This window comes from Leptonotus elevatus, chromosome 7 (assembly GCF_054856555.1).
Source record: "Leptonotus elevatus isolate MCC_2025b chromosome 7, RoL_Lele_1.0, whole genome shotgun sequence".
Lineage (NCBI taxonomy): Eukaryota > Metazoa > Chordata > Actinopteri > Syngnathiformes > Syngnathidae > Leptonotus > Leptonotus elevatus.
Genome location: NC_141245.1, coordinates 17,260,183 through 17,287,204, shown reverse-complemented (window position 1 = coordinate 17,287,204; position 27,022 = coordinate 17,260,183). Strand labels below are relative to the sequence as shown.

General features: G+C 41.1%; 1 protein-coding gene across 3 annotated transcripts in view; it reads left to right on the top strand.

The window, feature by feature from the left end:
• Positions 1–27,022, top strand: part of npas1 (neuronal PAS domain protein 1) — a 61,342-nt gene that overhangs the window by 11,898 nt on the left and 22,422 nt on the right. For all 3 annotated transcript variants that reach the window (XM_086081177.1, XM_086081175.1, XM_086081176.1), the window contains exons 3-5: positions 3,758–3,925; positions 7,086–7,324; positions 24,285–24,352. In XM_086081177.1, the coding sequence (XP_085937303.1) occupies positions 3,831–3,925; positions 7,086–7,324; positions 24,285–24,352 (402 nt within the window). In that variant the 5' untranslated portion in view covers positions 3,758–3,830. The remainder of the gene's footprint in view (positions 1–3,757; positions 3,926–7,085; positions 7,325–24,284; positions 24,353–27,022) is intronic.

The following is a 27,022-nucleotide window of genomic DNA, read 5'->3' as shown; positions in this document are numbered from 1 at the left end:
TGCCGCCTATTGCACTTAAAGTTGTGTTCCTAAATCCTAAACGGCTAAATTAAACATTTTGAATTGATTTTTTTCTTTATAATTTAATGGGCAAAAAAGCGTTTTACAAAATAAATGAAGACACTAAATCTTAAACAGCTATCTTAGATTTTGAATAGTTTTTTAAAAATTATTATTATTATTTAATGGGAAAAAGCTTTTTACAAAATAAATGGAGACAAAGTACTATATATTTTTCTTTTTCTTTTTTTTCTGATCTGAAAGTCGATCCGAACTGTGACTTTTGTCATCCGATGCACCACCACTTAATAAGTATCATTTTTCGATTTACCAGTTTTAATGTAAACTCCGGCTACCATTCCGTCTTGCCTCAAAGCAATTTTCCTCACATATTATCTTCTTTTCGACTGACAATTACGCATTCGAACCAGCAGAGGAGAAGGCTAAAAAGTCATTCGAGTCATTTACCCGGTTTTCTCGATCATTCTGTCTTGGTCAAATGACATTGTAGGGTGTGTTTACGAGTGGTGCCATTGGGGATCACTTAGGCTTTTTGCCACATGTGACATCATAGTAGAAGGATCTATGCAGGGATGCCAATTGAATCTGTTTGTCTGTACCGGGGTTTGTTTGTTTACGACGGTTCGTTCACGCAGCACAAGAAGACAAGCTCCGTTACCACCGTACTTAGTGTTTTTGATGTGCTTGTTTTATATGTTTGGCTAAGGCGTTTATTGTTATAATGACTTCACTACCGAGTTAGTGGTAGACAATGGCACATTACAACTTAAGTAACCAATTTGGATAATATCGCCACCACCGTAGATACGGAATTCAATTGTAAAGCAAGGACTCCCTTACTAGTACACAAATCACTGATACAAAGATTCAGCCATGATGAGGTTTTGTTCATGGGAATAGATGTGAAATTTATTGTCCCGCAATGAGCTGGCTCATCCATCCATCCACCCACTCATTCATCATTCATCCATCCATCCGTCTATCCATCTATCCGTTCATCCATTCATCATCTATCCATCCACCCATCCATCATCCATCATCCATCCATCCACCCATCCATCCGTTCATCAATTAATCAACCATCCATCCATCCATCATCCATCCATCCAACCATCCATCCATTCATCCACCCACCCACTCATTCATCATTCATCCATCCATCCGTCTATCCATCTATCCGTTCATCCATTCATCATCTATCCATCCATCCATCCGTTCATCAATTAATCAACCATCCATCCATCCATCCATCTATCCATCATCCATCCATCCAACCATCCATCCATTCATCCACCCATTAATCATCCATCCATCTTCTCTCGCGTTTATCCTCACTGGGGTCGCAGGTGAGCTGCATCCTATCCCATCTGGCCTTTATGTGAGCATCAGGACCCCGGACTGGCCGTCAGCCAATTGTGCATCGGATTCCACTCTATTGTCTCAGATATTGCTCTTTGCTTTGATTGCCGTTGATTCCCTGCCAACCAATCAGCATAGAGCAGTCTAGCTCCGCCCCTTAGGTATACTACCTACAGTAAGTGGTTGGTATCACAACAATAGCATTACTTTTAAAATACTTTTTTTTTCTTCTAACCATTCACCTCTACTGCTCGGTGGAAATGGACTTTAGCATTCAGTTCAGTGTGACGTTGTGCCTGCAAGGATACTGTACACGCGTTTGGATCTATGTATGGATTGAAATGATCTAAGGAGACGCGGGGATGTCAAACCAGCGTTTGGATGTGAGCCAATGACCCAACGTCCCTGTTCAACAACCAATCCATTTGACTCTGCTGTATTTGAACCTGGTCCAAGAGGTTGTCATGCATATATTCCAACGTTGGCTGGTGCAGATCCAATGACTGTCAATCTCGCATCGCTTCTCTTACTGTATTGAGCTCGTCCAGATCGGCCACAGTCAGTGTGGAGCGAGAAAGCGAGAGGAGAGGAGAGGAGAGGAGAGGAGAGGAGAGGGCATCTCAGGCCCAAGGGCAAGACTCGGTGGCGCTCGGGGCCACGTGAGCCCTTTAAATGTCAACACAGCACAGGGGGATGGAGACGGTGACTTGGGTTGGAGGAGGTGTGCTGTTGATGGGCAGAAGGTGGGAGAAAATGGGTTGCACCTTTGAAGATGTTTGATTGTGACTTCAGTGAGGTGCACTGTTGTCTCTCTGTTTTTGTTGTTGTTTTGTTGCTGGCAACAGATGTACATTTATTGCTTGAAAAGCTTTTTATGAAATACAACCTTTCTCAGATACAAATTTTTGGACATTTTTATATATATATATACCGACATGTGTCATTTCCAGGTTACAAATGTCCCGCAATGAGTTAATTTGTCGCCATCTGGCAGAATCCTTGCATCTTCAAACCCAATACTTTTCTCGTTAGACAAGAGTTGCCTACGTGGTCTAATAGGCAGAAATTAATCTGCACTCAAAATGCAAGGCAGGCCTATTGAAATGTTTCTAATGTATTTTCACTACTTTTTGTCTTTTAAAAAAAACGACTTTCAATCTTGAGGCGAAATAATGTCACAAGGCTGCCACCAAGTCAAAAAAGTTATATTTCTCGTGTCCAAGAGAGTTAATAGAATGACCCTCAGGCTATTTTCAATACTTAAGATTGGTTGAAGGTGTATTCAAGGATCGTCTCGAAAAGTACAAGCCAAACTTCCTGTCACTTTTTCAAAATGCGAAGACCATCCTGCTCAACTTGGGGAAACGCTAATCAAATGTCGGGAACATGCAATCTTCTCTTCATCATCATCAGTCTCTGCAGCCTGCCTCACTCCATAGATGGATCTCCTCTTGCGGCTCGGCTCTCAGCCATTTTCAAAGTATGCGGTGAGATCGGTGGAGCTACAACGATGAACGTCTAAATCCGAAGCTCAGCGGCTACATGCTACAAACACTCGAAGTGCGCACGCGAAGCTAGGAATGAGCACGCACGACGTCGCTACATCAGATTGATTGACGGGATTGAGAACCAATCGTTAAGATGATCCACCCGGAAGACACAGCGACAAAAGATCTTTGAATACACCTTCAATAAGTTATACAAAATAAAGTAACAGATCACATGAAAAATGAGCATTAGCATCGATTTGTGGAAAAATAGGAAATTGACCATATTAGGACATATGGGGTTTCTGCCCGACAGTGATTAAGTGGTCACATGGCATCAGAACACCGGATTTACTGTTGTTCATGTGTTTGTTTTAGATTCATACCCCACTCTCGTATGGTGTTCCACAGGGTTCCACTCTCAGCCCTCTGCTGTTTTCATTAAATCTTCCGCCCTCAGTTTCAATTTTACGAAAACATGGTATGCGCATGACTGTCCGGCCTGTGTCCCGAGCGAGGCCACTTTTGTCCTGTCTGGAGCAAGCCAAGGCCTGGATGGCACTCAATTTCTTGAATTTCAATGAAACCAAAACAGAAGTTATAGTGTTTGGTCCCAGTGGCTCTTGGACATCCCGTCCTGCTGACTTGGGCCCATTGACGCCTTATCTTAAGACAACAGTCTCTATCTCGAAATGCTTTACAACCAAATATGAATAATCATCTTTTCCTTTTTTTTTTTTTTTTTTCTCTCTAAGAGCTCAGTATTGTTCATTCGGAAATGTCATCATCATTGCTCTTTTATTTTATTTATTTTTTATTTTTTTATTTTTTTTAAATTAATAATAATTAATTAATAATCATCTTTTCCTTCCCCTTTTCGGGACATCCAGGTCCGAGTCTGTCCGATCGCCCGCCAATCAGAGCCTTCGTTAAGAGCGGCGTGGGCGCCAGATTGGGAGAAGGATGGCCACCATGCCGTTTGTCAGTGAGGGGAAGTGTGTGAGCGTGGAGTGGGATTTCCTGCAAGGACTCCTGGCCAAGCCTCCTACCCTTCCCTGGTGAGACAACACACACGCACAAACACACACACACCGGATGATACCATTTAATCCTTGGCGCATGTCTATGAATTAATCTGCGCAAGGTGAAATGCGCACGCGGAAAACAAACTGTATCGATGCAACACAATCCAGGGAAGATCCAAAATGCAACGCGTATTGTTGCTCACCTGCCAATCGCACCCGTGCCGCCAATCTGCACCCCTTTGGCGGGAGATTAAGTAAATTTGGCTGGAATTATTAATGGGCAGTCAGTTACGGGCGGATATAAAAACTAAGCAGAATCAATGCGTGTGTATTGATTGTTCTCTGTGGCTGGGGTCGTGGCTGTATAATAATGAGATGTTACAGGGGCTGACACACACACACGCACACACACGCGCGCACTATTTATACATATTAGACCATAGCAAGGAGAAATGCAACCACTGTCACTTTATCGAGGTACAAGCAAACACAATGTGCAGCACACACACATTTTCAGGGGGATAAGAATCAACACCAGTGAGGGACGAAAGCTCGCCACACACACACACACGCACGGGGCACAGCGGCGACACAAATTGTGAAGTGGCGGTGACAACATAATTCCAGCGCTCAGGCCCCATTGAGGAGAGTCAATACCCAATCAGAGAGACAGGCTACCTGAGCCCGGCCCCTCCAACCCCCAACCCCCCCCTCCTCCCCCCCACCCTTTCTGTCACTGCGCCCCTCCTTCTCCTATTGATCCCTCAATCAAGGCCCCGGCTCACAAGCCGGGACCAGATGAGAGCGAGCCAGAGTGGGAGGGAAAGTGAGGGATATATATGTGTGTGTGTGCATGTGTGTGCGCGCGTATGGATTTGAAAGCAAATGGCGTTATTAGGACTGTGCTGTGGTAGACAGAAGAAGGGAGTTTGTCTGTAATTACCAGGCCAATCTGCTGGAGATGGGTCACAATACCGATTGTTTCACTTGAATTGCAGCAGGGCCATTACCATTCCATGTATTTACCAGACGAGCTTTCGGATTGACGTGGAGGCTCGTCGCTCGTTTATCCGGAGAGCGAGCGAGCGAGCGGGCGGCTCCACCAACAGGTGGTCAGCACGCGTGTTTTTCTGCGTTCGGTGTTTTCATCTGTAAGGCGGCCGAGCGGTTTGCAGGCTTCTGCAGCTGCTTTTACAAAATTTGGGTTTACAGGTATGGCGGAGAGCCATACAATTGAGGTGTATATTTATATTAGGGGTGTAACAAAAACAGATTTGAATCGCAAAATCGGTTTTCATTGAAAGGATGTGAGTGCATCGATACACAAACTAATGAATAGCTGTCGACTGTTAACTCATTCACTGCCATTGACGGCTATAGACGTCAAAAATTCATTTGAACTATTTCTATTAGTTAAACTTGTTTTTCTCCACTTTTATTAACCACAGTGTGAAAACCTAGATTTTTTTTATTGTACATTTAGAACAGATATGAAATTTGTGATTAATCGTGAGTGAAGTCATGTGATTAATTACGGTTAAAATTTTAATCGCCTGACGGCCCTAATTTTTTTATAATCGTTTCTTCTTCTTTTTTTTCGCGTCAGATGAATTTTTTTTTTTATTGTAATCACATGACTTCAATAATTAACTCATGATTAATCACACATTTTATATCTGTTCTAAATGTACAATAAAAAATTTTTAGCTTTTCATACTCTTATTAACAAAAGTGGAGAAAGTGGAAAACTAATAGAAATAGTTCAAATAAATTTTTGACGTCAATAGCTGTCAGTGGCAGTGATTGAGTTAATATAACTTTAAAGAATTATTTATTTATTTTTTCACAATATGTTATATGCAGCCCCACTAGTCCAAATATGGTATTCTGGTTAATATTGTGTTAGTGAAATATGAGTTAAGCAGCAAAATCCAGCAGTTTTTATCAATATCAGAAGGCGGCCATTTTGCCACTTGCTGTCGCGGGGAAATGACATCAGTTACTCAAGTCTCAGGTAACAACCAATCACAGCTCAGCTTCAGAAAACAAGGTGAGCTATGATTGGTCATCGCCTGAGCCCTGAGCAACTATGATGTCATCTTCATTCGACAGCAAGTGGCAAAATGGCCGCCCCCTGAGATGGATAAAAACAGCTGGATTTTGCTTCATAACTCATATTCCACAAATATAATATTAATCAGAATGTCATGTTTAGACTAGTAAGGTCACGTATAACATATTATTGTCAAGAAATGTTTAAGGTTGACTTCGCCTTTAACCAGAAATGTTACCTGTTAATAAACATGACTAAAGCTTCAAAGACACTTCTTCTTCATCTTTGACAAATCTCTTCGAAGGAAATGCCACATTTATGGTACTGGCAATTCATATCGGAAAATGATATGTCAAGAAACTCATTTCAACATACCCTCTTGAACCTCATCCAACCGAATTGTAATCCCACTGGATCGACCAAATAGAATCACTCCACTTTAAAATGCACCCTCCTTTGAATTGTATCATAGCCTGTTTATCGAGATACTAGGGTTGTTCATCTCTCCGATAAAAGATGATTCAATACATGGGGTGCAATACCATCCAAGGAAGGTGGACCGATTCGAATCGGTTTGATTCAGTAGGATTGCCGTTCGATTCAAATATGGTACTGATCAGTTTGAGTGGAAAGATGAAATGACTTTCTTGTCGTCATTTTACATACATATGAATGAACTTGTCAGGACGAAGCCAGTTTTGCAAAATGTTTTCTCAAAAATTTGTACCGCAGTGTTTAGGTCACATTGTACGGTGGATATAAAGTCTACACGCCGCTGTTCAAATGCCAGGTTTTTGAGATACAAAAAAATGAGACTAAGTTTGATTATTTCAAAACCTTTTCCACCATTAATGGTGACCTATAAAATGAACAAATGAATAAAATCATTAACTTTTAACTTGGATAAATAACGGCGCTGCATTTTAGCAAGTTGTGAGTTTGAATGTGATGAGTACATCCTCATCTATAAGAGGGTGTGCACACACTTCCCTTTACAAAAAAAAAATCCTTTCAACTGAGTTGGAAAGATTAAGTCACAATAATGGTGGGAAAGGTTTGAACAGGGGTGTGTAGACTTTTCCTACCCTCTGATTAGCACAGGTGTTTTGATCTTCCATTTTCCTCCCCTCTCCGGTGCAGCCTGCAGAACCTGCGCAAAGAGAAGTCGCGCAATGCGGCCCGGTCGAGACGCGGGAAGGAGAACTTTGAGTTCTTCGAGTTGGCCAAGATGCTGCCCCTGCCCGGCGCCATCACCAGCCAGCTGGACAAGGCCTCGGTCATCCGGCTGACCATCAGCTACCTGCACATGCGGACCTTCGCCAATCAGGGAGACCCGCCCTGGAGCCCCCTGCTGGAGGGAGACAGAAACTGCAGCAAAGGTGAGCAACAGTTTTCCGATTTTTGGCTTGGTTCGAGTTTAACCAACGTATTGGATCTGACTTGACTGTACCTAATATTGCGGCCGGCCGCATGTAAACAACGAGTTGAACAAAGCATCTGTTCTGCCACATCCAACAGAAAGAAATCTATTTGGGCCGGGATCATTTTCAGTCGTCTATTAGCCTCCGTCATTAATAGCGTTTTGCATTTGAGCACACACGGACACGCATTCGCTCGTCCACAAAGCAGCACAACTCGTACGTGCATATGCATTTTAATCACACAAAGACTTTCCATAGGCGGCCGTCTATCTGCCTGCGTGCGGCGCGGCACACAAAGAAAGGGGAAACTATTGGCGCGTTTTGTAATTACAGGAATTAACTGTATAACAAGGACAGTGTAATTACACAGGCTGTCTAATTGCGAGTATTACTGAGGGGAAACCACGCAGATACGACACAATTAGAGATGCGTGTTTTGGTGTGTGTCTGTGTGCGTGATTATGCCTTTTTCTTGTCTAATTTGGAAAAAAACGGTGCCACAAAAAATGAAAAGAAAAATGTGATGCTAATTGCATGCATGTTTGTTGCTGTGTGTGCGCTGATCTGCGTGTGTGCGTGCGTGTGATCCTACCACAATAAGAGCACTCCGTGTTCCAGATAAGACATAATGGCTTTAATAGTGTAATAAGTTTGGTCGGGTATGGATGCTTGTGTCAATACAATGGCTGTGTTAAAGGGGCTCTTGAGGCTCAAAGGATTGATCGGCCGGCCCGAGAAAGGACACTTGGAGGCAAGACTACCTTTATGTCCGCGTTGCATTTTTTTTGCACTTTCTTCACAGTCAAAACCAAACTATTCACAATATTGACTTCAAATGCTCAAGTACGTTTGCAGCTTTAGGAAATTCTATCCACACATGATTCCATTTTAGCATGCGTGTTGATTCTTTAAAGGGGAATCCAACCGCAAAATTTCCTTTACAAGATGTTCTATGTCGCGCCACTAGTCTAAACACGGTATGCTGATTAACTCATTCGCTGCCATTGACGACTATAGACGTCAAAAATTCATGTGAACTATTTCTATTCGTTAAACAATTTTTCATTTCATTTCATTTTTTATGAAAACCTTTTTTTTTTTGTACATTAATAACAGATATAAAGTTATCATGCGATTAATTATGATTAAACAGCCCTTATTTGTATTTTTTTTTTTAAATAAGGCCCGTCAGGTGATTATTATTTTTTTAATTGTAATTAATCACATGACTTCACAAGTTAACTAACGATTAATCACACATTTTATATCTGTTCTAAATTTACAATTCAAAAATTGTTCTAGGTTTTCATACTCTTGTTAGCAAAAGTGGATTTTTTTTTAAGCTAATAGAAATGGTTAAAATTATTTTTTGACGTCTATAGCCGTCAATGGCAGTAAATGTGAAATTTGTGTGAATAAAGCAGCAAAAATCCGCCTGTTTTTATCTCTCGTGGAGGCATTTTTGCCAGTTTGCCACTTCGTGTCGACTAAAAATGACATCAGTCGCTCAGGGCTCAGGGCTCAGGGCTCAACCAATCAAGGCTCAACTTGCGAACGTCACATGACCAATCCCAGAAAACAGGTGAGCCTGAGTCACCAATGTTGTATAGTCAACAAAACTAATTTGAAATTAGTGAGATAACATTTGAAAATAAATAAATAAAACTTAATAAATGTCCTTCGTTTGTCAATTTTTAGCGTACATTAGCTTTCGGGGTTCATTTAAAAAATAAAAAAAATTGGGGGGAGGGGGTGCTGTACATGCGTAGAGAAGGAAGGTCATTTGTTTTGAGGATTGTAATTAAGATATTTTTTTTTATTAAAAATTTATTTAATTTATGACACAACACTTAGCGACCTTTTTTTTTTTAATTTATTTTTGTTTTTATAATTTTGCACTAAACAAATACTCCATAATTATATTGGGGGGTAAAAGAAACTAGTGCTAAAACTAATAAAAATGAAACTAAGCTTTTTGAAGAAAAAAAAACAGAGTAAGAACTAACAAAATTGATCTAAAAACTAAAGCTAAATGAAATAAAAACTATCTCCAATGAAAAATCCTAAACTATTATAACCCTGAAAGGCCTTTTGGTAGAACGCGTTTTAGGCAAGATTTAACAGTGAACGCCCTCATTTAATGGTCAAATTTATAATTTTTCACAGATGATAAAGAATATATGCCTATGAGTATTGTTATACTGCCTGTGTTTGTTGTTACATCATCGATGCTCGTTTCATTAGCCCATATAAGGTGTTGTGTGTTAGCAGTAAGCTAGCAGACTTAAAATTTCAGTGAAACACCTTCAATTTATATTAAGGCAAGGCAACTTTATTTAAATAGCACATTTCGTACACGAGACAACTCCAAAAGAACAAATTACCGAAAGAACATACATTAACAACATTTAAGCATATTTACAACCAAAAGATTTCAAGACGTTAAAAGCAAAGGAAATTAGAAAGTTGCCTTCTGTGTTTACTAAAAGACTGTGGCGTGAAATTGATTTTTAAAAACATCTAAAGCAGTTGGATTTAAAAGCATTTACACTTGCGGCTAACTTCACTTCTGCTGGCAACTTCCTCCATTTACGTGCGGCATAACAGCTCCATGTCGCTTCACCATGTTTGCTTTGATACCAATTCGTCACGATGGTGACTCCGTGTCCACTAAACGGTTCGACTGTCATTTTGTAGCGATACATAATGACTACCAATGCGATTTTTTTCATGGGCAGACATTTGAGGAAGCGTCTTTGTCGCTGTTGTTGTTGTTTAGCAACTCGTTTTGTCATTGAATCTGCTCTCATGATTTTGTGGGGAAATTACACAAGTTAAATGGCAGCTCGGCTTATTAAAATCCCGTTGCTTTGTTCTTTTGCCATTGTTGCCTTGTTAAATGTCATCAGTGTATTGACCTGTTTAAATATTACAATCCTTTTGTTGTTTTGTTTTGGCAAAAGTAATAGTAATTAGTGTCACGTTTTGCAGTTGTTGAATAACTAACGACTTTCAAATGAAGACAACTCATCATACCATAAGATTTTAAAAATGAATATCTGTGCAATTACATGTGCAAAGCAAATGGAATTATAACGCACTTGCTATGAAAAGATGTAAATCTTTGTACTACTTTCTACTAAATTTGGAAAACAGTTCTTATACAACATATGACTTTGTTTTGACTAAATACTAAATCCTCGTGAGAACCCCCGTGTTCAGGCTGGTTGGAATGATGCAAAAATGACTTTTTTTTGGGGGGGGGGGGTTGTGCCTATAGATGATAGGTAGCAGGTGGCCACGCTGGTAAATACAATTAAGCATTTGTTTGTGTTAAGTCAGTGTGCAGACAAGGGGGCGGGGCAGCACGGGGACGCTAGCCAATAAGAGACGACTCCCTAATCTGAGACGAAAGCTCACACATTGACTCAACATTGAAGCAATCTTGGCTTCAGCTGCAAGATTTAAATCATTGAAAATTAGCAGCGGGAATGTTGTAGCTGAAAATACAGCAAAATCTGGACTCAGATTACAAATATTTATACTTTATTTTCCCATTGTTTGGAATAAATTGTTATGCTAATGGTTTTGGATTTTGGAATTATCTTAACTCATTCACTGCTATAAATCTATTTGAACGATTTATATTAGTTTAACGTTTTTTTTTCTACTTTTGTTCACAAGAGTAAGAAAACCTAGAATTTTTTTTATTGTACATTTAGATCAGATTTAAAATTTTTGATTAATCATGAGTTAACTAGTGAAGTCATGTGATTAATTACAATTAACGCCCCTGACGCCCCTCATTTTTAATCATCTTTTATTCTTAAAAAAAAAAGATTAAAGAAAAGAAAAGATGATTAAAAATTAAGGGCGTAATTAATCGCATGACTTCACTAGTTAACTCACGATTAATCACAAATGTTATATCTGTTCTAAATGGACAATATTTTTTTCTAGGTTTTCATACTCTTGTTAACAAAAGTAAAAAAATAAAACAAATTAATAGAAATAGTTAAAATTATTTTTTTGACGTCTATAGCCGTCAATGGCAGTGAATGAGTTAATGACACAATCTGATGAAGTTCATCTTTTTTTTTTTGTAGTATATATATATTAAGACTTCAACCATCAGGCCACACAATCACACTGGTAGCCCGATTGAAAGTACAACGCTAATTTGGACATCAGCTTGAACATGTCTACCCACAATGCATTGGCTGAGTTTTAAGTGTGATGCATGACTTTAATTCCGTAAGCGGAATGTGGCCGGAGCGCGTGTGAATGGAGGAGAAGAACGATGAGGGGAAGGGACAAATGAGGAAAGAAGAAAGGTGCAAAGAGAGAGGGAGAGGCCGGCGGGTGGGGGGCGGGGATTTTTGGGGTGGGGGGAGGGGGGTAACATTCCTCCACATTCCCTCTTTTTGGGATTGGCATGATGAAGGAAGGAAGGAAGGAAGGAGGAAAGGAAGGAAGGAAGAGAAGGGAGGGGCCGCAGTGGCTTTTGTCTGCTTCCCACGTTTCAAAGCCAGTCTTGAAAAATGAATAGACAGAGCAAAATCAATTGCATGACCTTCACAGAGGGAGAGAGGGAGCGAGATGGAGAGAGCAGCGCAGAAAGAAGGCGGGGTGGGAGGGGGGGGGGGGTTGGGGTGCAAGAGAGGGAAGGAAGTGAGCGACGGATGAAGGAAGTTAGGAAGGAAACAAATGAAAAGGAAAGTGTTCATTCTTATTCAGCATATGTCTTCATTTGTCTCTATTATCAGCTCATCCAAGGACGAAAGCCTTATTATTGCTATACGTGTACACTTGTTAAGTTCCCTCGCAGCTGTTGCCTTCAACACATGCACCCGCCGTGGGCAGGAAGTGCACCTGCACCATCTAAGGACATCCCAAACAAAATTGAAATTCTTACTTTTAATTCTAATCCCAGCAATATTTGTATTGTAGCTTTTTGTACTTTGCATTGGAGCAAAATTGTACTCCACTCAGCTTATTTTGGTCACAAAGTGTTCTTTTCTGTTAACAAGCTTTAGTCTACGTGTTGACACTGATTGATTTTCACATTTTATAGCATCACTCTATGGAGACATCATTTGCATAATATTGTCTAGCACGTGTTTCGAGCCTGATGTTACGGTTTTATCATTTTCTCCTGACAATTATTGCATTTAGGAATATTTGATTTGAGGGTGTGCCAAAAAATCAATTCTCACAAGGATCGCGCGATTCTCATTTAGTACGATTCAGAATCGATTTTAAATGTCCCAAAATCGATTTTATTCAAATTATTTTATACTGTCTTTCCTTTGTCTGTGTGTGCCTTTATTTGGAGCGCTGTTCATGTTGTACTCGGTTTGGCCACTGAGGGGTAGTGTGGTTCCAAGCGGTCTAATACACTATTAAGTTGTAGTCACATTAGTTAGGAAAAAGTCACGATCAAGTTATTCCAATAAAAGTTGTTGTTTTTTTCAGCGTGGAGCCGTTCTTTTGAATGACAAAAGTGTCGTGAGTAGCGCGCTAATTAGCATTAGCGAGTCATACTGGAGTAGATCATTATGATTCCTTGAACATCTATAAATTGAAGCAAAAATCATTGTCAATCAAAGCATTTTGAATCGAAAATCGTTCCTAATCGAAAATCGATTCCGAATCGAATCGCAAACCCAAAAATCGGAATCGAATCGAATTGTGAGACAACCAAAGATTCCCACCCCTAATGACTAGTATATCTAAAATAAGCCAGCATTTCAGCGTTTTTGATTTTTTTTTTTTCCCCCATCAATTTCATTGGGCATCAGTGACATACAGATTTTCGTTGTTTGTTGGCCTGTATTTAGGGGAGGAGGGACAATTCATGCTGGGACCAAGGTGAATCGCTTGGCTTCATTTGAGCCACACCCAAAAAAATCAGGAAAAGATAAATAGTGTAACTCTCGATCTCGGACTCAGTTGAGTGTGTCATAATCATCAGTCCGTTTCAGCAATTTCAAACGTATAATGTGTTTAGAAACAAGTCACAAATTCACTTTTACAGGGTGTTAAAGGTCAAACATTATCAAACAACAAATTGTACATAATTATTGAGGTTACCATTCAAATATTTCACGTTTTTTTAAAGCGAATTTAGTAAAAATAGTCAAAACGAACATGCGACTTATCCCCTTTCCATTTGTTATTATTTTGCAAATATTGAGAGGAGACAAGACCACGCCATGAGATTGACGTTTTACGAAAGCATCTCTAAGCCACACTCAGCTGACTGTCAGCGTAATCACTAGGTTTTTTTGTTTTGTTTTTTAAAGCGTCCATAATTATCAGTTGAATATGATTTCAGGATGGCGTTGAGTTGACATTAGTGGCTACCGTTTGTGACAGCGATATAAACTGGCCCCAATTACGAGTCAACACAGCCGCCACGCCACAAAGTGCTGCCAGGAACAATTTCAAAATAAAAGTTGGACAAGGCATTAATCTCCATGTATACTTTGAGAATGGTGAAAGAGATTGGAATTAATGTTTGCTTCTTTTATTAATTCCAGAAATTTTTCTATTTATTCATCCCGTTGAACATACCTTACTTTAATGTCTGCCGCCATTTTTTGTACGTGCAGCGGTAATATCTGATTCTGGTCAAAACGTGACACAAATTAGCATTTTTCTTTTTTTTGGTATGCTGAAAATTGTACCCCAACAAAGCATAAAAACTTTTTTACAAATTTTAAGCCTTTTTTTTTATTGTTAATTTTTAGCATTCAGGTTTATTTTTGTAATTAAAATAAGTGGATTGAAACCTATATAATGTAAAGTTACTCAATTTGCTTCTTTTTTTTTTTGATATGCTGAAAATTGCACCCCCACAAAGCATTAAAACTTGTTTTGCCAATTTTAGGCCTTTTTTAAAATATAGATTTTTTTTTAGCATTTAGGTTTATTTTTGTAATTCTTGAAAATAAAAATAAGTGGATTGAAACCTTTATAATGTAAAGTTACTCAATTTGCTTCTTTTTTTTTTTGATATGCTGAAAATTGCACCCCCACAAAGCATAAAAACTTGTTTTGCCAATTTTAGGCCTTTTTAAAAATATAGATTTTTTTTTAGCATTTAGGTTTATTTTTGTAATTCTTGAAAATAAAAACAAGTGGATTGAAACCTTTATAATGTAAAGTGACTCAATTAGCTTTTTTTTTTTTTTGATATGCTGAAAATTGCACCCTCACAAAACATAAAAACTTGTTTTGCAAATTTTTGTTGCAAAATTATTATTTTTTTATCTCTTTCTTGAAAATTCAAATAAAAATAAGTGGATTGAAACCTACATAACGCAAAATTAGCCAAAATTTGTGTCTGTCAAGCCGGCGATGTTTTTTGACTGACTGGATAAAAAAAAAAAGATCATTCTTCCGCAGTCTTTATATTGACAAGCCCAAATCTGTCATCAGTACCCAAATGAAAAGCTGCTCATGTTTACCGCATGAAAGTCTCTCATTACCAATGTGGCGCAACTCGGTGGTCAACAGGTGCAACATGGCAGCTGGAGGGCCCCCTCCCATCTTTTACAAGGTATTGAACAATGACAAGTGGGCTCCGGCCTCAAGTGCTTTACTGTCTCTGTTAGTGAGGTCAAACACACCTCTCGCCCGCCGAGCGCCACTGACATTGACTTTCACTCCGCTCACACTCGCTCGCTCTCCCTCCCTGCCTGCTTGCCGTCGCCGTCGCCGTCGCCGTCTCCCCCCCCCCCCCCCCCTCCCTCTCGCTGCATCTGCCACCCCTCTAATTCACAGCGTTAAAAGCAGCCGGGGCTTTTAAGGCAAGTTAATTGCACTCAAATTATGTTCGACCGCGAAAAGAGTGAGGGAATGACGGCGCAGAGACAGCGGGATGGAGGGATGGAGGGAGAAGATAATTGCGCCGGAGGGGGAGGCGGCAATTAGGGTCACTCTTTCTTTATCTGTGCGTGCGTGGAACTGATGAAACATCACAAAATTGGATGCGAGTAAACAACTTGGCGGCCAATCGGACCCGTGTTTTGAAAAGGGTGTGAGCGTTGAACTTGAGAGATAATGACAGATGAGGAGACAGTGGACGCTGGAAGCTGCAGTGACTGTTATCTGGTTCCCATGGCAACGGGTTAAAAAGGTTGACCCTGTGGGGGAGGTGCCTGCCTATGTGTGTGTGTGTGTGTGTGTGTGTGCCATTACTCATGAACTTAACTGGGACTAAATTATGTATTAGACAGACGTATAATGAAAATCATTAAAATGAAATTTCTGTCTTTTCTCCCTGCCGAGCGCCGGGGAGACCCGGAGAATTGACCTGCGAGTCAGACCATAATTAACGTGTGCGATGGCGCCCTGTCCCGCTGTTTCTTATTCCCACAATGAAATTAAGCCTCGCAGCAAAGTCCCAGCCGGCCGTTCAAACACGAGTGTGACGGTGAGCGACGAGCAAAGATCACACCAGCTCACGCGTCGACGCTCGCACAAGGTTTGAAGTCTTAGCGAGCGGACTGGACTGCTTCATCGCGACGTCAGCGTCACACTCAACTATTTGTAAATTGGCCAATTTGTACATTTAACATAACAAAATCGCCGATAGTATCGCGTAGACACTGGTGTACTATGCTAGGCTACGCTAAGCTAAGCTAAGCTAAAGGAAAGGAGCCACTTCCGGGTCGCGATTCAGCAACTCGTTTGGCAGCGTGGATGCTTCGCGATGCCTCCGACGTCTTTTACCTTCGAACGATCATCATCCTCAAGTTTAAATTGTTTTTGGCTCGATCACGGGAAAGAAATTCGACACTCATTTTCAATTTCTTGGTAAGAATCAATGGATTTAACTGATATTTGAATTATTTGCACTTGTTATCGTTCAAATGTTCATGTTCAAATCCTTGGCGGTGTGGATGGCTAATCCAAATGGGTTTGTTGTGTCAGGACGGGCCTTGGTGTAAAAATTCTGCCAAACATATCATGCTCATGGTGGCCCGTGACATGGTTGCTTCTTCTTTGTAGAAAATGTCGATACTGTCATGAAATAATTGCTAACCCATTTTTGGGGGCTTTAACTGAGCAGTATGGGTCATTTTTTACCCCGCGTTAGATGAAAATCTTGATCCTACGTGCTGGGTCAAACACTCAACCCAAAGCACTTGGTATAAACAACCCAACATGGGATTACTCCCTTTTGGACCCAGCGCTGGGTTAGCTGTTTCATCCAATTTGGGTTACTTTTGACAGCAGTTTGAAGAGTATAAGTATTTGAGTAAAAGTGTTACAGTTACAGAATTGTGATTATGATTTTCCATCCAACCATCCATCCGTCAATCCAACCATCCATCCGTCAATCCATCCATTCATCCATCCGCCCATCCAACCATCCATCCATCCATCCGTCCATCTGTTTATCCATCTATCCATCCATCCGTCAATCCATCCATCCAACTGTCCATCAACCGTCCATCATCCGTCTATTCATCCATCCATCTGTGCATCCATCTGTCAATCAATCCATTCATCCATCCGCCCATCCATCCGTCCATCCATCCATCCAACCATCCGTCCGTCCGTCCATCCATTGTCCATCCATTCGTCCATCTTTCCATACGTCTGTCCGTCTATCCATTCATCTGTCCATCCACCCATCCATCCGTCAATCCATCCATTCATCCATCCGCCCATCCAACCATCCATCCGTCCATCTGTTTATCCATCTATCCATCCATCCGTCAATCCATCCATCCAACTATCCATCAACCGTCCATCATCCGTCTATTCATCCATCCATCCATCTGTGCATCCATCTGTCAATCAATCCATTCATCCATCCGTCCATCCATCCATCCAACCATCCGTCCGTCCATCCATTGTCCATCCATTCGTCCATCTTTCCATACGTCTGTCCGTCTATCCATTCATCTGTCCATCCACCCATCCATCCGTCAATCCATCCATCTATCCGTCCGTCCATCCATCCAACATCCATCTGTCTGCCAATCCATCTATCCATTTTTTATTATAAAAAAATTGTTTATGATAGTAATAAGGATGATTCGGTGGGAGTAAAATACATTTTTATTCAGGAAATGTTACTTATTAAACAAATTAGGAAACCCTGACATTGGGCGATTTCACATTGAATTTGTTTATCATGCGGCCATCATCAAACTAATTGAATCCTCTCGCCACATGTAAAGTAGGAGTTCACACACAAGCGCGCCACAGAAGGACCTTTGTTCTCCGAGTGAGATACCGACACTGCCGTGGGACCCTCTCTTCACATGTGCTCGGGATTGTGGAAACACACACACACACACACAAACACACAGCGTGTCCAGTGTTTTGGTTTCCTGGCCGCCCTATTGTACCCTGGCAGTCTTTAATAAATGGCCCTCTGTGTATTTGTGAGTGTGAGTTTAAACTCATCCATCAGACCCCCACCACCTCCGCGCAAGTCCACCCCACCGCCAACGACCACCTCCCTCCCCCTTCGTCCCCAGCCTCATGTCACATCAAGCGTTTCCGCCGCCATGTTGACACTAGTCAGCACTACTGATCACCCGCCATCACCTTCGCTCCTCTTGGGATCTGACACACGCGCGCGCGCACACACACATGCTGCGTGTCTATGTGTGACCTTTTAGATTGCTGTGATATGATGGGTGCAGCTTCCTTTACACTCTCACACGTACATACTGACTGAGACAACCCTCTGCCCCCCCCCCCCCCCCCACCCCCCCACTTCCAGGCACTGACTGGCTAGGCTGAAGGGTCCCAGCACCGGACCCTCTTTCACAGCCTTGAATGGACTCGCCTTATTTATATTCACACAGTCACACAGGGGGGACCCCAATCTCACAATGCCACTGTGGCTTTGTCCGGCAACTCTGTGTGTGTGTGTGTGTGTGTGTTTTCGACAGGATAGACTGCCGTGTGTTCTGTGCATGAGAAATCATCGCCGCGTGTATTCCTGAGGTGTGTGCGCGTCTATAACTCTAATGGAATGCCTCCCTCTTCTATTCACTGAACTCACATCACAAGCAGGCAGCTGGCCAATATATAAATAAGTGTGTGTGTGTGTGTGTGCGCGCGCGTGTGTGTGCGTGTGTTCCGCTCCCCTCCCCGTGTTCAGTTGTAACCCAGAGCAGCGCTTTCATTTTCCTGTCATAACGCGTATTGATTTCCTTCAGCCTTGCAGTGACACACGTAAATAAACACAGACACGCACACAAACGCACACGCACACACACACATGCGCGCGCACAGATGTCCGACGATTCCTAAAGTCATGCGCACACTCAAATGCTCGCACGCCTGTACACACACACGCGGATAGGGAGGGCTGTTCAAAAGCAGCCCTGTCGAAGTGAGATTAGTTCCCCGCATACGCTCTCCACACACTCGCAGGTGTACTACCCGACACCCCAACCCGCCCCCCCCTCCCCCAACATAAAACAGTAAATACGTCTGATTGGTGAATTAATCTCGCACGTCACCGAGGGCCCCTCACGCCCCGCGTCGGCTTGGAAGAAAGTGATCACTCTCGCCTTGCTTAGTGTTTTCTCATTTTCCTCGCCTTAGCCTCCTTGCTGCGTTTCTCGTACCTATCTTCAACCTGCCCCCCCCCCCCCAATCCTCTCAACCCTCCTCCTCAATGTATAACCCCCCCCCCCCCTCCCCGCCCCTACCCCCGCAACCGCCTGCCTAACCACCTCCAACTCTATTTGTATTGTAATTGCCTCGGTAAACAGCACCACTTTGGCAGCCAGCAGCTCTGATAGCTTGTGTTTGGGATGCATTAAGAGTGGCCAAGCAGTGTGTGTGCGTGCGCGCGCGTTTGCAAGAGTGAGCGGCATGCGTCCTGTTGTGCGCTTCAAAATGCTCTGTATGGTTTTATTATTTCACAATGTTTTGTTTTTCTGTGTGTGTGTGTTTTGCGTTTTGATTCAAGTGACCTGACGGTGTGAAGTGATGAATTCTTCCAACAAGCAGTCATTTGGGCTTTTTTTTTTTTTGCCGTGACTTTTAAGCTCGACTCAACGCACTTTACAACAAGCAGCAGTTTGGCAATGAACATTTTTTCTTGACTGGCACCTCTAGTTTAAGTTTACAGTCAAACTAAGCTTAAAAAAAAACAATGACATGTTGTGTATTTAAAACAACCACATTCAGTCGCTTATTTAAGTCAGTTTAGCTCAACGCTAACAAGCAATGTAAAACACGATTGGACGGCTAACAAATAGCACCAGTGTCACTGTGTTAAAACTAGGGCTGTGCCAAAAAATCGATTCTCATAAGAATCGCGATTCTCATTTAGTAAAAATAAATGTCCCAAAATCGATTTTATTGAAATTATTTTATACTGCCTTGCCTTTGTCTGTGTGTGCCTTTATTAGGAGCGCTGTTCATGTTGTACCCGATTTGGCCACTGAGGGGCAGTGTGGTTCCACGCGCTCTAATACACTGCTAAGTTGTAGCCACATGAGAGAGTAGAAGGAAAAAGTCACGATCAAGTTATTCCAATAAAAGTTGTTTTTTTGCAGCGTGGCGCCGTTCTTTTGAGTGATAAAAGTGCCGCGAGTAGCGCGCTAATTAGCATTAGCGAGTCAGACTGGAGTAGATCATTACAATTCCTTTGCACATCTATAGATGGAAGCCAAAAATCATTGTCAATCAAATCATTTGGAATCAAAAATCGTCCCGAATCGAATCGCAGACCCAAAAATCGGAATCGAATCGAATCGTGAGACATTCAAAGATTCCCACCCCTCGTTAAAAGCGTTTCTCAATTGAACACAAATGGTGGAGCAACCCAGAGACAGGCAATATAACAATACTAATACATATATTTATCTTTTGACAAAATGACTACTACTACTGCAGCTTACTGAGTCGGCTGTGATACTCTTCTATTTGTGTGTCTCTATATTTGTATTATACTGAACCCAGGTGGCCAAGGCGCACACCCCAGAAGGAGCTGGACTATGTTAATTGAATTTAAAAAAAAGGAGGGAAAAAAAGTTACAAAAATGTTCCATTTAACTCATTCACTGCCAGCCCAATTAAAAGGCATCTTTGACGTCAATATCCGTCAATGGCAATCAATGAGTTTTTAATTATCATTAAACATTATAGCGTGCTGCAGTGGTTTTCACACACAAAACGCAGTCCAAAAATCACAGAACAAATTAAACGTGTATCTCAAGGCGCCGCTGTATTTTTTGCGATGGCTGTGTTTTGTCCTTCTAAGGTCCTCAACGCAACCAAAGTGACAAAAACAAAAAGCACCTCAACACCAGTTTCACTGAGGATTCATAAATATTAATCTATCACAAATAAAATCTCAACTCATTCAACCAGAAGTTAGGTCAGCCATTTTAATCTGATGCGACGACTTGGGGGGGGGGGGGGGGTAATTCGGGCTCCCGGTGGCACCAAGTGGTACCGTCACTTGCCTATGATGCCGGTTGGCGTGAGTTCGCTCCCCCGCCTGGGAGACCCTGTTTGCATGTGTGCGTGTTTGTGTGAGTGAGCGCAAAAAAATAAAAAAAATAAATTCCCGGGCTGGTGTTTTAATGAACTAATGAACTCCTATTCAAGAATTTGCCAATAATAAGCCTCAGGGTCAAACTGTAAAGATTTATTTATTCATTTATTCGTTTTTTGTTTTTTTGGTTTTGCTTGCCTACGCCATCTAACGTTGACAGAGCGGATGCAGCTCACTTGGAAGGCAATTGCGATAGAATATGAACGGATGGATGCATAATTGTTTATTTTGCACAAAGTTCTGCCCTGAAAAACTGGAATACGATACGTGTTACGTGTACAAGGTTTTCAGAAGTATGCACGGAGCCTTCAAATCATATTAAAAATGCAATTTCAAACGCTCGATATGCTCTGCAATGTCAAACTGCTTTTGTCTTGGCAAATGTTTAAAAAATAAAAAAAAATAAAAAAAAGTGCAGCTCTGTTCTTCCTCAGAGTACAAACCAGACTTATCGTGCAATAATTTCCTTAGAAAGCTAATTGTTTTTTTTTACTTTTTTGCTATCTATTCCTTAGATATTGCATTGTAATTAACTATGACAAAAAGTGCTGAGTCTTCAGGGATCCTTGATGCCACACAAGACTGATATTCACCCAGCCTGTTCTCACATCCATTTAGTTGGAGTGTTGTACTAAAATTCTAATTATTCATTTTTGCTTTAATGAATATAATGTGCCCTAACAATTTTATGGCGCTGGTCCTTATTAGGGTTGGTGAAAGACTCTGGTTGGTAACCCGGTGGGTGGGTAGTAGGTGATGTCTGGTCGGTGCTGGATTTCACTTTCCTTTCTTTTCTTTGATCCTTCCTCGGGTCTCCTGACAACCTCACGACTCTCGCTGGATTCTGAAGTATTCGGTTTAGGTGAACGGTATGGGACTTTTAATAGGTTTTAGGTGAATTAATGAGTACACACTCACACGCACGCACGCATGCACACGCACACACCCGCATACGCACATACTCACGCACACACGAAAAAAGAAAAATAGAAGAAAAAAAAAAGAGTGAGCAATGATGATGACATGTCGAATCGGTAAGATTACCGAATGAACAATACTGAGCTCTCTCTCAAAGAAAAAAAATAAAAATTAATTAGGGTCAAAGTGACTTTTGACGAGATGTGGGCTACGCCCCTGATTGGTCACCACTCAGACATATGGACAACCTTTCTCTCCAATAAACAATTGACAACATGCAAACTCCACAAACAAACCCAAATTTGGAAACCTCTCAACTGTGAGGTAAATGTACTCCGCCTACTATTAAAATGCACGTCAACATTTCAGCGCAGCTGTGGGCAACATGTTCACTTTCAAAGTTTGGAAAAGTTGTGCGGTGTCACCTTGAGGGGCTGTTGCTTTATAGCATATCAATTTGAACATAACACTGCGCGACCCCCCCCAATTTCAAACTAAATTGTCATGATTATTGTTGCCGTGAACTTATTGGCTTTCGCATTTTGTTCCTATGATTGCGTGCAAACAAACAGTTTTGAAAGTAAAAATGACCCTTGACAAGAAATCTCCTCCACTGACCAACACTTGCTTTGCACACGGCGTCTGCAAGTCGTCAGTGGCAATGCAAATTTTTTTTGTCAAAGAAACTGATTTTCAAATAGTATGGTGGTGCACACTAATATCTGTTTTCATGCTAAAATGCACACAAGTTTTACTTCTTGCAAGTGGGAAATTGTTTAGGTTTTATGTTAAGATTAGTAGTAGGAACCACATCTAAGTGTTGGCGCAGGTAGAGTAACGCGATTTTGGTGAATTTGATTGAGGTGCAGGCAGACAGACACTAAGCTCTGTGAACATGTGTAGCGGATGTCAACAAATCATTTTTTGAATGCGCCACATTGCACCTGTTTAGACAGGTGAGCGAAAATACCACTACGTAATCAAGCCTGCCCCTGTGCAGTTTCAGACTTCAGACTAGCGCCAAGTAATTTTTGCCATTCTGTCACTACGTCAATAAAAAATACAAATGTGCTTGACAAAGTTTTTTCCAGATGTGTGTAGATTCTCAAATATCCAGGTCATCACGATTCGCAGAAGTTACATCCAGGCAATTCGACTGTTCTTTGTTTTTTCTTGTTTTCTGAAAAAAAAATTAATTCGGCAATTACAAAATTAGACTAACAAATGTACACTCACAGCAGAATTAGATGTCAGCCTTTTAGGCTGTGTAAATGTCACTGCTGAAAATTGAGGAAAAAACTGTTCAATATTTATTTTTATTTTTTTTGTCACGACCCCCAGAATTGGTTTGATAGTACACTGTGCTATTTTTTTTTTTAATTAATTAATTTATTCATTTTAAATAAATAAATAAATACAACCAAATTACTATAAATAAACAATAGAAAATGCTACTATCAAGTAAGTAGAATAATAATATACAAAGAACAAATGAGACAAATCACTACTGACAAGTGGGGGAAACCGCTATCAACCAAATATAAACTAGCAACGGCTAAACGAGGAAGGAGGAACATTAGAACCTGTTTTGGGAGGTGGGGGTGGGGTGGGGGGTGTCAAGGAGCACAAAAGAAAGATCCATTTATGAGCAGAATCCAGTCATTGCAGCGCGGCAAACGGCGAGGACAAAATGGAGATGAAGTAACGATCTGGCAACTTCCTGGTGGAGGTGCAGAGCTTTAGACTGGGAGCTGATTGCCAACCCTCATCGTGACCTCTGTTTGACACACCTCCCACCATTTTTATTGGTGTACAAGGGCCCATTCAAGCACGTCAGCAGATTTAATTATCAATTAATTTCATATCATTAACTCATTCACTGCCAATGACGGCTATAGACGTCAAAAATTCATTTGCACTATTTCTCTTAGTTTAACATTTGTTCCCACTTTTGTTAAGAGTATGAAAACCTAGGAAAAAAAGATTGTGCATTTAGAACAGATATAAAATGTGTGATTAATTGTGAGTTAACTAGTGAAGTCATGCGATTAATTATGATTTTAAAAAAAATAATCGCCTGACGCCCCTAATTTTTAATAATCTTTTCTTTTTTTTCTTAAAAAAAATAGATTATTAAAAATTAGGGGCGTCATTTTTTTGGGGTAATTAATCGCATGACTAGTTAACTCACAATTAATCACACATTTTATATCTGTTCTAAATGTAAAATATTTTTCTAGGTTTTCATACTCTTGTCAACAAAAATGCTAAACTAATAGAAATAGTTCAAACGAATCTAAAGCCGTCAATGGCAGTGAATGAGTTAATTAACAGAAGCATGCGTCATGTGAAGACAACGCGTTGTGAGCGCTAGGGTGTTACTGAGCAGGATTCCGCCTTTATGTCTTCCTGATGTGTGTTCCGGTCTTTTTCTTCTTCTTTTTTTTCCAGTGAGACGGTCCTCACATTCTCTGGCCACTGACATCTTTGAGCAGCACCTTGGGGCGCATCTCCTGCAGGTAACTGCCGCAACATTCACATCTCCCCTACCGCTTTCTTTGCAAGCTCACAGGGCGGATAAATGATGTGTTCCTTCCTATAGCTCAGGGGTTGGCAAACGTTTGTGCTCAAGGGCCACTTTTGATTTTTAAAATGGACAGAAGGGCAAGGTCATTTCTGGAGGAGGTAAAACATGGGAATGTAGGTTATGTCAAATATTTGTATTGATGCTAAGATGTTGACTCTCCCCGTCATCCTCGGTTGCACAAGCCCCACCCCCTGAACTATTCATCCAATCACATTAAAGCCCATTTGGTTCACATTCGGATACATTCATTTGCCTCGCAGACTGTCGGGCAGACAAAACAAGTTTGACTTCTTTCTGTCCCACTTTAAAGAGTGAAATTAAAATTAAAATTGAAAAAATTGAATTGAATTGACAATAATATGTTCTATGCAGCTCCACTAGTCTAAATATGGCATTCTGGTTAATATTGTGTTTGTGGAATGTGACTTAAGCAGCCAAATACAACACTTTTTATCAATATCAGAAGGCGGCCATTTTGCCGCTTGCTGTCGACTGGAGATGACATCACAGTTGCTCAAAGACTCAGGTAACAACCAATCACAGCTCAGCTTCAGAAAACAAGGTGAGCTGTGGTTGGTCGTTGAAGCAACTGTGATGTCATCTTCATTCGACAGCAAGCGGCAAAATGGCCGCCCCCTGAGATGGATAAAAACGGCTGGATTTTGCTTCGTAACTCATATTCTACAAATGTAATATTAATCAGAATGTCATTTTTCGACTCGTGAGGTCACATACAACATATTTTTGTCAAGAAATGTTTAAGGTTGACTTTGCCTTTAAACAAAACTGTAGAAGTGTTTTGCATTGATGTATTGTAGCAAGCCTGCTACATGCAAATGCATAAATTTTTTACAATTTTAACTCATTCACTGCCATTGACGGCTATAGACGTCAAAAATTCATTTGAACGATTTCTATTAGTTTCACATTTTTTCCCACTTTTGTTAACAAGAGTATGAAAACCTAAAAAAAAAAAGTATTGCACATTTAGGACAGATATAAAATGTGTGATTAATCGTGAGTTAACTATTGAAGTCATGAGATTAATTACAATTAAAATAATAATAATCGCCTGACACGATTTAAAAAAAAAAAGAAAGATACGATTGTTAAAAATTAGGGGCGTCAGGGGATTAAAAATTTTAATCGTGATTAATCGCATGACTTCACTAGTTAACTCACAATTAATCACAAATTTTATATCTGTTCTGTACAATAAAAAAATCTAGGTTTTCATACTCTTGTTAACAAAAGTAGAAAAAAAATGTTACACTAACAGAAATAGTCTATAGCTGTCAATGGCAGTTAATGAGATCATTTTGTGTATTCATTAGTGCAAGATAATAATAAAAAAAAACATCATGTAAATATTGTCGACATTATATACATGTATATTAGGAGAATTATTACCTAGCATCGCGCTTCGGATTGATTTAAAAAGCCACTCAGCTGCAAGCACAGCTGTTGCTGAGGAGCGACATCGTCTGCTGCCGCCTTTTTATTGGCTGCTGCCAGATGATGTCGCTATAAGCAGCACGCAGTAAAAGGACTACAACTCCCAGACGACGGTTCCACCTTCCTTACAAAGGCTCATATAATTCTTTGTCAACGACAAAAAGGGAGAACATTTTTGATAGTTAGTCTTAGGTGTACTTTTGTAAATGCAAAATATAGTTTCAGTTAGTTTTCATGTTTTTAAAACATTGTTTTTACTTTATTTTGTTAATGTTTTTTCTTCTTCTCAATTTTAGTTATTTTGTTCGTTTTCGTAGCCACTAGACGGCGTTAAGTCAAAATTTTCCACATGCTTGAAGCACCGCCGCTAGCTTACTGCACAGAACCAGCACTTGTTGATTTGAGCCAAAACACGCAATTCAATTGACTGACTTCAAGCTATTTTCCCGTCCAAATCAAATCCATCGCCGGCCCTTGGGCCATATTTCGCCCCGGCCAACAACACATCCAAGACACTAATGGTCGCACCGCTAAGCCATGAACTTCGGCTTGTTCGAACAACATCTTTAGCTGACCTGTGTACATTTTGCACAGGTGAATTGTAGGCTGAGGAGAGTGGCGCAAAGGGCAGGGGGGGAGGGCATGAGGTGCGAGGAAGGTAACGCCGCAGATTAGGAGGAGGCTGAGGGAAAGACGCCAGTTGGAAGAGCAAGCGGAGCAGCGAGGGATAAGGGGGGAACTACAAGGATTAAGCGAGGAATGGAATAAGGGAAGCGTGGGAGCAGGTGGAGAGAGGTCGGGAATTTAGAAGTGAGACAGTTTGTGGAGGGAGAAAAAAATAAAGAAGCACACGTCCGTTCTCCTCTGGCATTTTAAAGAGGGATGGGAGACTTCAGGAGCGCCGTTGATAGGAATCAAATTAACACTGCGGAAGAGTGGGGGGGGGGGGGGGGGCTGTATGATTCTTCCCTCCCCAGCCGTCCTCCGGCCGTAATAGCCTGATAATTGCACTTTAGTTCTCCGACATTCAGGCGGCTGGTTTTCTCCTCGCCACGACACACGACTCCCCGCACCCCGCGCGGCCACACATTTGCATACTGGATGTGTCACTTGCATAAATTACCGCTGCCACTTTAAGCGCCGAGCC